This window comes from Podarcis bocagei (assembly GCF_964188305.1).
Source record: "Podarcis bocagei genome assembly, chromosome: 1".
Taxonomy (NCBI): Eukaryota; Metazoa; Chordata; class Lepidosauria; order Squamata; family Lacertidae; genus Podarcis; species Podarcis bocagei.
Window position 1 is genome coordinate 83425369 of NC_138125.1, and position 15444 is coordinate 83440812.

The 15444-nt window shown below is 46.2% G+C and overlaps 1 protein-coding gene across 5 annotated transcripts in view; it reads left to right on the forward strand.

Moving 5' to 3' along the window:
* Positions 1-15444, forward strand: part of SYT7 (synaptotagmin 7) — a 225810-nt gene that overhangs the window by 182292 nt on the left and 28074 nt on the right. For all 5 annotated transcript variants that reach the window (XM_081200660.1, XM_081200664.1, XM_081200661.1 and 2 more), the window contains one exon: positions 2669-2804. In XM_081200660.1, coding sequence (XP_081056786.1) covers positions 2669-2804 — 136 coding nt within the window. The remainder of the gene's footprint in view (positions 1-2668; positions 2805-15444) is intronic.

Sequence of the window (15444 nt, forward strand, 5' to 3'; positions counted from 1 at the left end):
GCCTTTTCATTAGTTACATTGCTGCATGGGGTGGGGAGTGAGACTGTGTGCTGATTTCCTATCCTTTCCTCAACAATAGCTTGACCCATCACCACTACCCCTGGGCTTTATGACGGAGTGAGGATTTGACTCTGGCTCTCCCACGTTCAACCCCAACATTCTCACGGCTACGGTGTAAACAAACTTGCTCTACCTCCAGTAACCTACAGGCAGTGGCGGAGGAAGGGGGTGCGGGGGATGTGGTCCACCCCAGGTGTCATCACTGGGGGGGGGGTGACAAAATGAGTTTTTAAAAAATTGAGCTTACAAAACTTTTTAGGAGTGACGTGGTGGTTTAGGCGTCTGCAGGTTCTGCACTGCCTGAAACGGCAGCGTGGGACTTGCGTCTGCCTACTGCCTCTTCCTCAGCCACCCTACAACTGAGAGGGAGACATCGGAGAGGCTCGCCACACCCTCATGTGTGGATTGCCACACCCCCATGGGCAGCTCGCCACGACCCCACGGGCAGGAATCGCCCCACCCCCAGCTGTAGGAGACCCCCACACACCAGGCACCCAAGCGGCTGGTTACGCCGCTGCCTACAGGAGCTCAGTTCACACTAGGATGCACATGAACCACCTCCCACTATGACGATCGTCACTCTGTCATGGAATTTGCACAGAGCTACATTGGAAGAGCAGGTTTCGGAGCCCAAATACTTGCACCACAGCCCACCAGCTGTTCAAGCTAGTAACAAACACACCGCCCAACCACTCATCATGCTCAATTGCATATTCTAAGCAAAGTACATTCTGTCGGTGTTTCTGGGCTCAGCATCTTCTTCACTTAGACAATTTTGGCTACATCCAGAAAATGGCAAATTTCCAGCTTCCCATGCCTGCACCCTCAGTACATGTAACATGGAGTTGTCCCTTGATTATCTGCATTTTCCTTGAACCCATCCAAGCAGGTGGTATACACACTCTCTTCTGTATCTTTATATTTCAGTGTGTGGGCCTTTCTATGCCTGCGTTGTGTGTCCAGCAGTCTATAATTTTGGCCAGCTGTCTCCTTGTGCATCCATTGCAATATCCTTTCCTTGGGCAAGGAGCAAGTTTATGTCTCTCCTCCTCTATGTGCCCTTTCCAGCCTTCTGCTTAATGGCAGCTCCTCTCTCTTCCTCCTGGCTCATGTCTTTCTCTTGGCTTCCTGTAGAGCTCCACCTCCTTACCCTAGGTGTAGCAATTTGCCTGCCCTGGATAATTTGAGCTCCCACATTCTTGTGAGTGCTGCAAACACTGACACAGGGAGATCATTGATTTGTTTGTGACTGTGTCATAAGTGTCAGTTGACACGATGAGACCACTGAAGCAGCCCATATCATCCTTGGATCTTCTGGAGAGCTTGCAATAGCCTTCCTGAAAAATGAGGGGAGGGGCATAAAATCAGGCATGTTTTGAATGCAGCCATGGAGCTAGGAGTGGAATGTTTTGCTCACAGGACCCTGGAAGAGGGCACATTTGTATGTGTATGCAATAAGACAGTTGCTTCCTTAATCACATTGCTTATTTGTAGCAATGCTGCTGTGGGAACAAAATGGAAACCAATCAATGGAGGGGATTTCCAAGGGTGCTACCACTTATCAGTTTCCCTCTGTGTGGTAAATAAAAGTAATTTGAAAAGCAGCTGCCACGTTATGCCCAATATGAAATGGCACCGGGAGGCATAATTGATGACTAGCCAAAACAGCATTGCCCAAACCTATCTGGCAAAAGATGAGGTGTTACAGAGTTAACGAACTGTTGCCAAGTTTTGAACTAAAGACCTAACCTGGCCCAGGCAGAGTGCCCCAATTCTGCTCTTTCCCTGGGCCCTTGTGAGACATCCAGTTCTCAGGTTTCTTGGGAACTCTGCATACACTGAGGCTGGCAGAGAAACCATCTGGCTGTACGTCATTTCAGAAATTGCCTGTCAAGGAAAGCAAACAAAGGTGGTTGCCTCTTTGTGAAAGGGAATGTTTGTATTTGGAGAAGGTTAATGGACTGGAGAGGCAGGAAGAGAGTTTGCAAGAAGTACCAGCACAGACCAACCTACAGCCCATGAAGCTTCAGTATGCCCTTTCCAGCTCAATCCCATATGTATTGACACAGCACAGAAATGGTATTTAAATACTCAGAAGGAGAAAGACATGTAGTTCCATATGGGGTCTTTTGGTGGTGGGGAGATGGTCCATCCAAATGGAAGGGGTGTGTGTGTGTGTGATAATCTTAAATCCAGAACCAGGAAAGACCCTGAGTGAGGATGAAGTGATATGGTGGGTGTTTTATTTATTCATAGAGTGTGACATAGAAAAGGGACATGCCCATCTCCTCACAGGGTTAACAACTTAAATGTCAATAAAGGACAGGGAGAGAGGAGAGAAGGGACAGAAGAAGAGAAGGTTGCTGAGTCCAAAGGCTCGAAATAAACATTGAAAAAGCAAGTACGTAAAGCTGGTTTGGGATTCCACAGGGGTAAGTTGTAGGGGGAATCACAGAAATGAGATGGGTTATCAGAGCAGTACTGGAGGTTTAGCCCTCAGTTCTCTAGTTCTGCCATGAGCTATGTTTTTCCTCCTTGTCTTGAATCCTGTACGTATTTCTGTTGTCTCCAAAGTGTATGCCTAATGTGCTTCTCCTATCTCTCCCAGATTGCCCTCTGGTGGCAAAGCGGTAAACACAGCTCCTGTGCCAGGACAGACACAACACGAGGAGCCTGACCATAAAACAGAGCCTCGCTCATCCGTCTCAGACCTCGTAAACTCCCTGACCAGTGAGATGCTGATGGTGAGTGCTATCAGGGTTGCTCAGTATAATAATAATTCACAGTATATATTCCCATAAAGTCTGGAGGAAGCAAGGTCTTTATTCTGGATTAGGCACATCTGACCGTATTCCTTTTGTGTTTCAGAAGTGTTCTCTCTCTCTCTCTCTCTCTCTCTCTCTCTCTCTCTCTCTCTCTCCACACACACACACACACATGGCAGGAAGATTCAACTAACAAGTCCCACTAGCCTGCACAAGGACTTCTGCTAGTGCAATGCCCCCCCCACTTTCCTCCCCTGCAACCCATCCCAAAATTGGCTTGGGGGTCAGGAGAACCCCCAGAACGGTGCACAAGAGGGAAGGAGGGGATCATTCTGTCTAGCAAACTGAAAAGCATGCACTGACAGAATGATTGTTGTAGTGCTTAGCTGAATTCCTCCCACTGTGTGTATGTGTGTGTTCTAAATGAATTCAGCCTCCACTTCCAGAACAGTGAGGCCGAGACTTAAATCCAGTCTTAAGTTCTTGTCCTACCCTACACAGATGACTCTGGAATTGGAACTACTTACTGCTTTATTTGCAACATTTTTATACCATCTGACTGTTATCTAAGTTATCTGACTGTTGTACAATTTTTAAAATATAAAAACACAACATTCAAAAGAGCCAGTGTGGCATAGTGGTTAGAGTATTGGAGTGTAGGGCCTAGGGACCAGGGTTTAAACCCCAATTCAGCCATAAAGGTTACTGGGTGACCTTGGGCCAGTCACCGCCTCTTAACCCAACTCACAGGGTTGTTTTGAGGATAAAATGGTGGCAACACCTTGGAGGGAAGGTAGGATATAAATGTAATAAATAAATGAAATTAAAAAAAAACAAATTAAATCTACATCAGAATAAAACCAACAGCAGAGAAATAGCACTAGCCAAGATATAAAAACAGGGTTTTAAAAATAAAAAAGTGCGGAACTAAGAAAAGGTCTCCACTGTTGCCAAAAAACTGCAATGTAGATGCCAGGCAAGCCTCTCTGGGGAAGGCATTGTGCAACCAAAGTGCCATCCTGGTGTTGATTCAGAAAAAGGCCCTCTCCCTAGTGGTCATCCATCTCACTTTATTTGGGAGAGTACCTGAAGAAGAGCCTCTGAAGATGCTTTTAGGATCCAGGCAGGTATATCTGAGAGGAGATGATCCTTCAGGTAACCTGGCTCCAAGCCATTGAGGTCATTAAATGTTAATACTGGCACTTTCAAGTTGACCCAGAAACAGTCTGGCAGCCAGTGCAGATGGCAAAGCACTGGTGTAGTAGGAACATATTGGCCAGTCCCTGTTAACAATCTTGCTTCCCTATTGTGGAACGCCTCAAGTTTTTAGTCTGTTTTGTAAGAGAGCCTCAGGTAGAATGCATCACAGTAATCTAAGCAAGAAGTTACTGGAGTGTGAATAAGTGCAGCTAGGCTATTTGAGTTTCAGGCCCAAAGTGCATGAAACGCAGGAGATCCGTGATTGGATCACCCTTTGTTGTTTATTACCCTTAAACTGCTGTTGGGGTTCCAAATCTGACTGGGGAAGCAGCACAGCGCAAAATATTATGCCTTTCTCCTCAAACCATTTCCCACAACTTAAACCTCACCGCCGAAGCTGCCGTTAGCTCTGCTGAATAGGGGGACATACACTCCGATGAAACACAGACGCTATCTATGAGAAGGGTCTCCCAGCTTTGTGTCCGAACCCTCCCAGCACTAGCCATTCTGTTTTCATCCAGGGTTACCCAATATTTTAATTTCCTAGATTTGGGGGCTCCCACTGCTTTGCATCACCATTAGCTGAGCAGGTTCTTATGTTTGCCCTGTTCAAAAATAATAAAAATAAAAAACCCCTCTCTTGAACTCTTCACTGTATCCTTATTGATTTATTCGGGGGTGGGGATAATGAAACAAAGTTTCCAGGGTTATACAACGTTCAGACAGATGTGTTTGCATAGGGGATAAAAGCAGTGGAGTGACTAGCAATCCAAATTTAAATCTGTTTTGAACATTGCTAGCTGTGCGTCAGGTCCATTATTGAAATTTGTGGTCAATAAGCTGCTATATTTCAAACATATTAAGGTGAGTTCATGTATTGATTTTCAACAAAGAAAAAGCCTGTTACCTTCCTGCTTGTTTTTCATTTATATATACTTCCCTAACGTAAGAGGCAATGATCTATTATCAACTGTTCCATAATGATATACTTTATGCATTCAGGTGACCAAATGATAGCTACAATTATTGCACTTGGCCTCTCTATTACACCCCTCTTTTGGCCTGAAAGGTCAAAGAAAAATTCACTCTGGATTGCTACAAATGGTCTTTTAGTGACTTTGTCATCATTTTAAGAACTCTGCAGAGAAAAGTAAGACTGGCAAGTTTTTGGAAGGAATCATTTCACATGTTATTAAGCCACCATAGCAGCTATTTTTCTCCTTTCTCTAGACACCCTTGTGTGTGGTAGGACTCCGAAGCTAGTGTGGAATACTCTTAGTTGAAAGATTTGTAAATGGAAGAGACAGGGTTCAAACTTGTGATCACCTATGAAGCTTACTGGGACAGGCAAAGTCCCTGTTTTTTCAGCCTAACCTGCTTCACTAGCTTGCTGTGAAGATAAGATGGTGTGAATTCAATGTTCTGTGCACCAGTCCAAGCTGCTTGGGGAAGTGCAGGATACCAGTGTGCTCCCACTGACGCTCTTTATGCCTTGAAAGTGTTTCTTTATGTATTGCCTGTGTCCCTCACTATCCACCCCACTTCTTCCCAGTGGGTCTCCTTATTTCTAGCACTCCCACTCTTCTAGTCTCCACCCACTTCCCATCAGCTAGTTCCTGTTTGCTGGGAAATATTAATGAGCTGGTCTGCAGAGAACACAGCAGGCGTGGAACTGTCTGCTGGGTTCATTAAATCACAGGCACAGTTGATCCCTGGGATGCAGCCATTTGAGGGGGGCCCTGAGGCAAGGAGTCAAAGAGGGTCCCATCGCACACATGGAACATTAACTTCTGGACTTTTGCCTTCATAAATGTATCAAGCCTAATTCATAAGTGCCTCTCTTTGTGCTCCATGTCCACTTTAGACAGAAAGTAAATGTATCTGTACGATGATTTTTAATATGTCAGCCAACGTGTATTTATTTATTTATTTATTTATTTGTACCTAATGTTTCTTTGGTCGGTTTTGTTGCCAGACCCCTGGCAATGGTTGGGAGTTAGAAAATGGTTCTAGTATTAGTCTTTCCGTACTGATAGTTTCCTTTGACTGTAGTTGGAAGAAGGGCTTTTTAGCTTAGAAAAAAAAGACAAATAACAGAGCAATCCAATTCAAGTTACACCAGCTGATGGGGACAGAGAATCTGGAGGAAATGCTGCTACTCTGGCCAAACACCACATGCATCACTACCCTGGCAAACACACCAGATGCTATGCTGGTGCGTCTGCAGTGGTGGTGAACGCATGTCAGGAAACTGGCCCAAACAAGGTGGAGTTGTGAGGTAGATGGAGGTGACCACACATTTATGCCATATTCTACACTCCTGTGGCCATGCCTCCATTGATGACACCACCTCCAGACCTGGTGCAAGAAATTTCCTCCCCACTGATTTCAGGGGAAGGCATGTAAAATAACTGCTCTCCCATCAACAAATGCTCCACACACATTGCCATGGCAGAGCACAGAATATGATTGGACTCGGCGCTCACTCGCAGCCTACCGCCACCAGTGTAAATTCATACAAGAACTTGAGATTCCAGGCATAGACACCCAACAGCTACCTCCACTCCTACACCTGGAGATGTCAGGACAAAGCACCCCACACAGGTAAGCAAGGAAAGAGGGAAAGCATGCTTCAAGTACTGTACAACTGCTGCATCTGTCTCCTGTGTATTCCCCATCGCACCCTTTCTCAGTCAAGGGCCACATTGCCTTAAGGGGAAATGGTTGGTGGCCCACCTATTGGTAGTAGACTGGCGAAAAATTAGTGGGTGACAAAAAAAAAAAATTGTTGGTGACACCACTTTCTCTCTCTTTATGACATCTCTTTTTCTCTCTGTGGGTCCATTTCTCCCCTTCACAATCCATTCATTTCTCTCACACAACAATCCCACCTACCCACTTCTGTGTATACAGGCATGCACCCCATTCATTCACCATCCATATATTCTCTCTTCTATTATCCCTCACAAACATGCACTATCTAACCAAACACCACACCCAACTATCCATCCATACACACAGCCAATCCATATACTTGCCCATTCATTCATTCATTTGTGCGCACACACACACACACACACACACAGAGAGAGAGAGAGAGAGAGAGAGACTGACCTAGGATCAAGTTTTTTCTGTTGCCCACTTCTGCACTTTCCTGGTTCACACTCCTAGCCAAACCCATTATCCATCATTATCTCCTCCTTTTTTGTTTTGGCTGGCCTTCCCCAGCCCACATTTCAGTCATTCATTCCCCTCTCTGCACCTTTCACCCATTGGTTTCTTCATTATTCTCCTACTTTGTTTTCTCCAGAGGGAAAGAGAGAAACTATCAAACAGGCAGACAGGAAAGCTTCCTGTACTCTGGTTCTCACACTCTGTGGTTGACCATCCAAGCTTGCAATCAGTTGGCTTGCCAGCCTGCCAATCAGTCTCTCCTCTCTCTCTCTCTCTCTCTCTCTCTCTCTCTCTCTCCCTCCCTCTCTCTCTCTCTCTCTCTCCTTGTCCATATTTGAGCATTCTAGATTCAGGTAGGTAGCCGTGTTGGTCTGACGCAGTTGAAATAAAAAAAATAAAAAATAAAAAGTAGCACCTTATAGACCAACTAAGTTTGTTCTGGTTATAAGCTTTCGTGTGCATGCACACTTCTTCAGATACACTGAAACAGAAGTCACCAGACCCTTATATATAGTGGGAGGGTGGAGGGTGGTATTTCTCAAAAGGGTAGTAGGAGATGGGTGATTGGCTCAAACCATACCCATTGCACCCATTTTGTGCATGCACACAAAAGCTTATACCAGAACAAACTTAGTTGATCTATACGGTGCTGCTTTTAATTTTTTAATTTTTAATTTGACATTTGAGCATTGTTTAGTCCACTTCCCCCCCCCATTTGAATTTGATTGGAGTAGTCCACTCAAGCACATATCTGAATTTGTATATGAGGAGCAACTTCTGTCTTTCTCATTCATACTAGTAGGTGCTCTCTTTTGTGTTTGTCCCTGCCTTCTAATTTTTTGATTCAATTATGCTGCTTAAGTACCGACAGAGCATGTGCACAGGTAGCTGCACATGCACTTTGTTTTTGAGAATCCCTGCCCCCATCAGGAAGTGCACAAAAGCACCAACATCAGGCAATTGTAAATTCTCAGCACACCTCTCTTTTGCACCTTTCTGGTTTTGTGCAAACATGGGGGATCCAAAGGGGGGAAATCCATTCCGAAGCACATTAGAAATAGTTACAAGCATGGCCCTAAAAGAAAGGAAACCAATTGTAAATTGTGTGGAGCAGTTTGGAGCCCGTTTTACTCCAGTTTATTTTATTATCCCTGTTCTCAGGTAACCCTGAATTTACACGGGGGATGTGCAGAGATTTGTGTTGTTGAGGGTATTATCATGCAGCCTGTGCAAATTAAATGGGAAGGCAAGCAGCTGCAAACACACAGTAAACTCCAGTGTGGACAAACTTTCTCTCTTTCTCTCTCTCCTCATGGTGCTTAGATTGCTATGGGCCAGATGAAACCACAGAAGGGCAAAATAGGAGGAGGCAAATGGATGAGAGGCCACAAGCCAGGTTGGAAGGCTCCATAAGCCCTAATCCCAACCCCTGCTACAGTGGTGCCTCGCAAGACGAAAAGAATCCGTTCCGCGAGTCTCTTCGTCTTGCGGTTTTTTCCTCTTGCGAAGCAAGCCCCTTAGCGGATTAGCGCTATTAGTGGCTTAGCGGGCTTAGCGGATCAGCTGATAAGCGGTTTAGCGGCTTAGCGGATCAGCTGATAAGCGGCTTAGCGGATCAGCTGTTAAGTGTCTTAGCGGATCAGCTGATAAGCGGCTTAGCGGCTTAGGATCAGCTGATAAGTGGCTTAGCGGCTTGGGAAAAAGGGGGAGAGGGGAAAAACCCTGCAGGAACTCACAAGACATTTTCGTCTTGCGAAGCAAGCCCATAGGAAATTCTTTTTGCGAAGCACCTCCAAAACGGAAAACCCTTTCGTCTAGCGGGTTTTCCGTCTTGCGAGGCATTCGTCTTGCGGGGCACCACTGTATATGTGAATTCTTGGTCTTGTCTGAACTATATTGCTGTAACACTCTTTCCCTTCAACAGTGGGGAACAATGTCTCCCACTCACAGGAGGCATTCAAACCCACAAACAGGTAAGCTCTTTGTTGGCAGAAGCCAACCATTGCCACTCTTGGCTGATGAGCACCATTGACTTGCAGGATCACAACTCACAAAGTTCCTCTGCCACCCACACAAGGGATAGATACACGCAGCTATTGCAGTCCTTTCATCCCCCATATTGAGCGGGGCAGGGAGCCTGAGCACAGGTGGCTACAGGGTGCCCTCTGTCTCACCCCCTCACAAGCACTTCCTGTGCATCCAGGACCAGGGACTATGAGCTCCAGATGCTGACTACTGCTTGATGCTCTCTGTCTGTCTCTCTCAGATGCAGGATCCATCTCATACTCCGTTCTATGCAGGCCACGAGGGAGAAATACCCCATGACCAACAGCAAGGACTGGGATAATGAAGTTGTTAACTTACTTCCCCCAGGCAGGCTCCTGCACTGTTCCAAGCTCTTGCAAGCTCTTTGACAGACAGTTGTGCAACAGGTGAAGGTGTTTCTGGCTTGGAGACCCTGTATCTGCCACCCTGCTGTCTGCCGAGACGCAGTCCAAGGCACTGGAACCTTGTTGGGCGTCTGCTTGGCAATGTCATCTATGTACCTTTCCCTTTCAGGATCTCCATCGTCCTGGATGCTAATCAATAAAGGCTGTGAGTTTGCCACATGTGCGAGGAGGCATTAGATAGGGCTCCCTTGACCCCTCCCTGCAGGATCTAGCTTCAAGAATGGACTGGGAGCCAGGGAGTTTGCTGGGTGCAGGAACAGCGGCCTGTGCACTCAGGTTCCCTGGCCTATGGGGGGGCAGACTGCTCAGGAACATGCAGAGATTATGACAGCCTTTGACTTTGCACTACATACCCAGTGCCATCCAGAAGAACTCCAGTGCAGTTGTTTGTTTCTCAGAGCTGGGTCACACATGCATGTATATCTCTTGACAGCTGTACGCACGCTGCTTTGCGGTTCTTAATTAGGCTATATAAAAAAAGGCATCCCTCACATCAAAGATGGGCAATGTAGTGTCATGTGCTTCCCTCTTGTGGTAGAACTAGGAAGAGCTATGCTATAGAAGCAAGGTGCAGTTGCTATAGGGAGGAGCAGGAACCTTGTGATACCTAGCTGAATGTTTGATTCCCTTAAGATGCATGTGGTGCAGGATTGTCACACATGGTGGTGTATACACAGGATTCTTGCCCATAGGGATTTTGTAAAATGTGATGCAGCCCTAAAGGAAGATAAGGCTATTGATGGCTGTGTTCTACCTCCATGGACAGAGGCAGTATGCCTCTGAATGCTGGGAATCACAAGTGGGGAGGGTGCTGTTGCCCTCAGGTCCTGCTTGCAGGCTTTCCACAGGCATCTGGCTGCCCAGTGTGAATACAGGACACTGGACCAGATTGGACTTTGGCCTGAACTAGCAGGGCTCTTACAAAGGAAACCTTACAAAGAGCGGCTTTGGGAGTCTTGTGCTTGGAACGTGGCTTCCCCACCCTTGTTCTCAAGCAATTCTATATAAACCACTAAAATAATAACACACAAATCTAAGGGTGCCTCCAGGCTCAAAATTTTGTGGGAGGGATTCAAGCCCATACAAATACTTTAGGTTGATACAATTCAAGCAGATTAAAGTTCTCTTCTGCCCTAGTGCAGCAAATCTGCTTCTTTTAAAAACCTGGACTTTTTCCCATTTGGGAAGTGAAGGGGAAATGCATTTTAAAGTACTGGATGACCCAGGGATTAACGGGAACACCCCACAAGCAGATCAGGATGAATGCTCACTGTCGTATAACCAACCTGTAAAAATCAGAATGAATGCTTAGTAAAGACCAGATCTACTCTAATCACCACAAATGCTTTTGCAATCAAATAAGGATGAGTGCTGAATAAACAGGTCCTCTGCAATCAAAAAAGGTCATCTGGAGCAGCCCTGAATGCTAACATACACACGCACTCCCCAAAGACCCAGGGCCATAAAAATGCCTTAACCTATGTTATGAAGACAATCTCCCCATGGACCTCATGGGGGTGAGTATGACATAGATGGGATGCCACAACAAAAAAGCACCACACTCAGAAGGTGCCAACCTCACCTGTAACAGGGAAGGCTCCCAGCACAGAACATATTGAGTTAATTCTGGCAAGGGGGCGGGGAGTTCAGTATGAAAGGAAGTCATTTAAGGCAGAGGTTTTCAACCTTTTTGAGTCCATGTCTCCCTTGACCTTCTTTCTGATGCACCCCTGTGGGGCTCAGGAGCCCAGTTATGCCACCCTTGCCTGCAGAGCCGGCAGCCTCTCACCCTTTTTCAAACACTCCCCCTTGGGGAGTCTTCCCTCAGCCTCCTCTCGTCTCCCCTCCTTGGGAGTGCTCTGGCAGCTAGTTCTGCTGCCCCTGGTCCCTGAGCTGCTCCCCCCACCCCAAGAGAGATGCCTCCCAGAAGCACCATTTGCCTGCAGAGCTTGTAGCTAGTGCTGCTGTAATAAACAGCTGTGCAAGCCTTTGGGAGGCAGAGACGTGAGAGGCCATCAGAAGGGGAAGAAAGAGGGACAGAGGCCAGTGTTGCCCGTGGCACCCCTGACCATCATTCAAGGCACCCCAGGGTGCCACAGCACACTGGTTGAAACCACTGATTTAAGGTCTTATCCACACTTTCTCTTTTCCTGGGAAAAACCACTCTTTAGCACTTGGTCGGAGCAAACAGTAATTCATCCCCCCCCCCACTGCCATTTGTTCCAATCTATTGCTAAAGAGCAGGTTTTCCCTTGGAAAAGAGCAGGGCAAGGGAAAACCACTTGGACTTGTGCCTAGAAAGTGTGGGTCTAGCAGAAAACGTCTTGGACCCATGCTAATGAGCCCTAAGTTATCCAAGCCCCAAACTATAAAGCGCATTGAAGTTCAACACTAGCAACTTGTATTTGGTACAGAAACAAACAGGCAGCCAATAAAATCTTCATAATTCATCAATGATAGGAATATTGCAGTGCAGGATTTTTGGATTAGCAGAAGTTTCCAAATTGTCTTCAGATAAACAGGGCTGCATGGTGAGGAATCTTGCAGGTATGCATTCACTTTCATTGCCACCAAGAGATGTGCAGATTGTTGTGTTTGTAGTATCCTCTGTAATTCCTCAGAATCCCTTATGCACTTCTCCTGAAGAACTTTGACCCCTGTTTTATACAGAACGAGTGACTTTTCCCTGGGCATAGCATCTTACAATCTGCAGAATGTCATTCCTGTTAATATAATTCTTATCTCCTTGCCCTCTGTCTCCTTTTTCCACTCTATCCTTAATCTTCATATTATTCAAGTCCTTGTAGATGGTAATGTTCCAGGCTCCACTGTCAGGTGCACACAGAGTACCATTGCTAAACAATGCACAACACAACTCAGTTTGGCTTTGTAGTGAATCCCACATGAGGTGTTGTTCACATAACACAGTATCCATCTCAACAACTTGTCTCAAATAGCTGCGGCAGAAAGACAGGGGGGAAATGTATTTCCCCCCCTTTCTTTTATTCTCTTTGTGCTCTGTGGACATTGGGGAGAGGGGACCATGCACTTGATCCTTCACTAATAGATTTCAAACATGACAATCACCAGGAGAGAAACTGCCATTTATATATACAGCAGGTGATGGGGTTCTGCACTTTAAAATCTTAGCTCCTGTAGCCAGAAAGATGGTTAGAGTAGAGCCTGGGAAACCAGGATTCAAATCCCCAATCAGCTATGAAGCTCACTGGGTGACCTTGGGCCAATCATTGTCTCTTAGCCTAACCTACCTCACAGGGAAGTTGTGGAGATAAAACGGGAAGGAGGAGAACCTTGTAGGCCACCTTGAGCTCCATAGGCGCCGACTCCATGGGGCTTGAGGGGGCCCGAGCCCCCTCAAAAATTCGTTTGGGGGGGCTCCGCCCCCCCAATAATCTCCGGCGCCCCTCCAGCAGAGCGCCATCGCCGCCCCTCCCCCAGCCCAAAATGCACAGGGTCGGGCTGCATGCCTCCTGCCCTCCCTCCCGAGCAAAAGCTCCACCCAATTTCCTTCGGAGCTGATTAATAGGCGCAGCACGCTCTCCCCTATTCGCTCACGAGGAGGAGGCGCCACTTTATTTGCATATTCATGAGCTTATTTATTATTCATGAGCTTTCCCGGGGGCCCCCCAATATTTTTTATAAGTCCGCGTCCCTGTTGAGCTCCTTGGATAAAAATGTAAACATGCAGATTTCCATGCACTAAGCAAATTTACGTCAGGCATTACTGGGGAAGGGCAAGAGGAGGCATTGGCCCCTCCTTGTCTCCCCCCTTTCGCAATTCCATAGCCTCCAAGATAAAAACAGAGACGTTATTGTGGATTTGACACATTCATAGTCTAACACAGCCTAAGCATAACACACCACACCACTACCTTCACGCCCAGGTGTTCTGCGAGAGCCAGTATTCCTTTTCCTTGAAGCAAATATGGAACAACACACCTTCCATATTGCTCATAATGCAGAAGGCATTAAAAATGTTAGGCCATTTGCATGAAATAATTCCTTTGAATGCATACAAATGTTCTCATTTCTCCAACAGTGGCAAATGAGCTTTAAGCAAAGAGATAAACCTTTGTCGAGGCCTGTACACACCAAAGCTAGGAGGTTGGCCCACCCTGCCACGGCCAAGCCAGACCACAACCACTGCTCCCTACTAGCTGGCGGTCAGGGTTCCTTCTCTGCCTTGGAGCTCTCAAGCTGCAGGTCTGTCTGTCTGAGTCTGAACTGACAGCCCTGTGGAAGCCAAAGTTAATGGCCTCCTTGTTCTACTGCTGGCAGGTGAAGTCTTTCTTGTTCCAACAGGCTTTGAGGAACTGTTTTTAAGGAAAGGGCTGGTGCTGTGATGTTTTTGTTGTAATGATCTGTTCGTTTTAATAGATGTATTGTGTGTATGTGTGTTACATTATTTTTTTTAATGACTGCTTTTTTCCTATGTTTTTAGCTGTCTCTGTTTTAGCTGCAAGCTGTCTTGAGTCCCTGTCAGGGGAAAGGATGGGATATAAATCTGATGATGATGATGATGATGATGATGGCAGGGCCAGTCATAAAATAAATGGCACCACAGGCAAGGAGCATCTTTGATGCTCCCTCCATTTCTTCCACTTCTTAATGCCTTATTTTTTTATAGCATTTATAGTCCATTTCCTGTCTTCTGCGCAATTTACATGCATGATTTATCCCTGTCACATCAGATGATAAATTTGCACACTCTGATCTGTACCATGTGAACTGTTTCTGATATTTGTTTTGCCTCTTGAGTGGATTGTTGAGTAGACTGTCCATGTAAAGTCTCTCTAAAAGTGCAGGTCATGGTTTAATAACTATTCAGCATCTCAAAAAGAGGGTGGAAGATAAGGTTAGAAAATGAGTTAAGCAGGTTTTCTGAAGGGGTGGCTCTCTGTACCCGTACCCGCCCCCCGCTGTCCCTCTAGATTGAAGCTGATGCATCTGAGTCTCTAATAAGAAAGTGGATCCAGGAGTCTTTGTTCCTTGTGATCCATGAATCTCCGTTTTGATGATTAAGACTCTGGGAGAAGATCTTTTGCCTCCTGAGTAATCAGCAACCCTTCCAGGAATCTAATGGACACCCATCATTCCTACTTCCCTCTTGTCTAAAACTGAGTCCCCCTAACTTTGCTCTTGGGGCCTCATTTCCACCCACGCTCATCCACAGGAGATACAAAGATCCCAGGGTCCCAAGAACTGTTGCGCTGAATGAGAGGCAATCCATACTGTCATCCTGGCTCTGGAGGAAGTGGCTTCTGTAATGTGACAGGCAGGCTGTCAGGAAGGATTTATCAAATTGGCCCTCCCCAATCCTGCTGAAGCAAGCACGTGGATCAGAGCCAGGAGCCATTTGAGAGATATCAGGGATGGGAGGAAGCTTAATCCTTCCTGACAGCTCCCTGGAATGCACCAAGCCCTGGGCAAGAAATCCAAGAGAGACTATTTATTCCCTTAAAATGTGTAAAGGATTCAGCTTCCTGCTATACTATCATGACATGTTCTCTGGAGAGAAGACAAAACAATCACCTGAGGAGCCTAGAGACCTGATAGGGCAAAGTACATGGAATAACGGAACACCAACAGGAGAATGGTCCCAAAACACCTTCAGATCTGAGGTCTTCCGCAGTGTAGCAAGCGATTGTCCCATTTGCCCTCTGGCTGAGACCATTTTGAAAGGTTAATTTAAAAAGGGCTTCTGCTTTAGGAAAGGTGTGAAATGTGCAAGCCTAAGAGGGGTTGTCACTGCTAACTATATATGCATTTTCTCC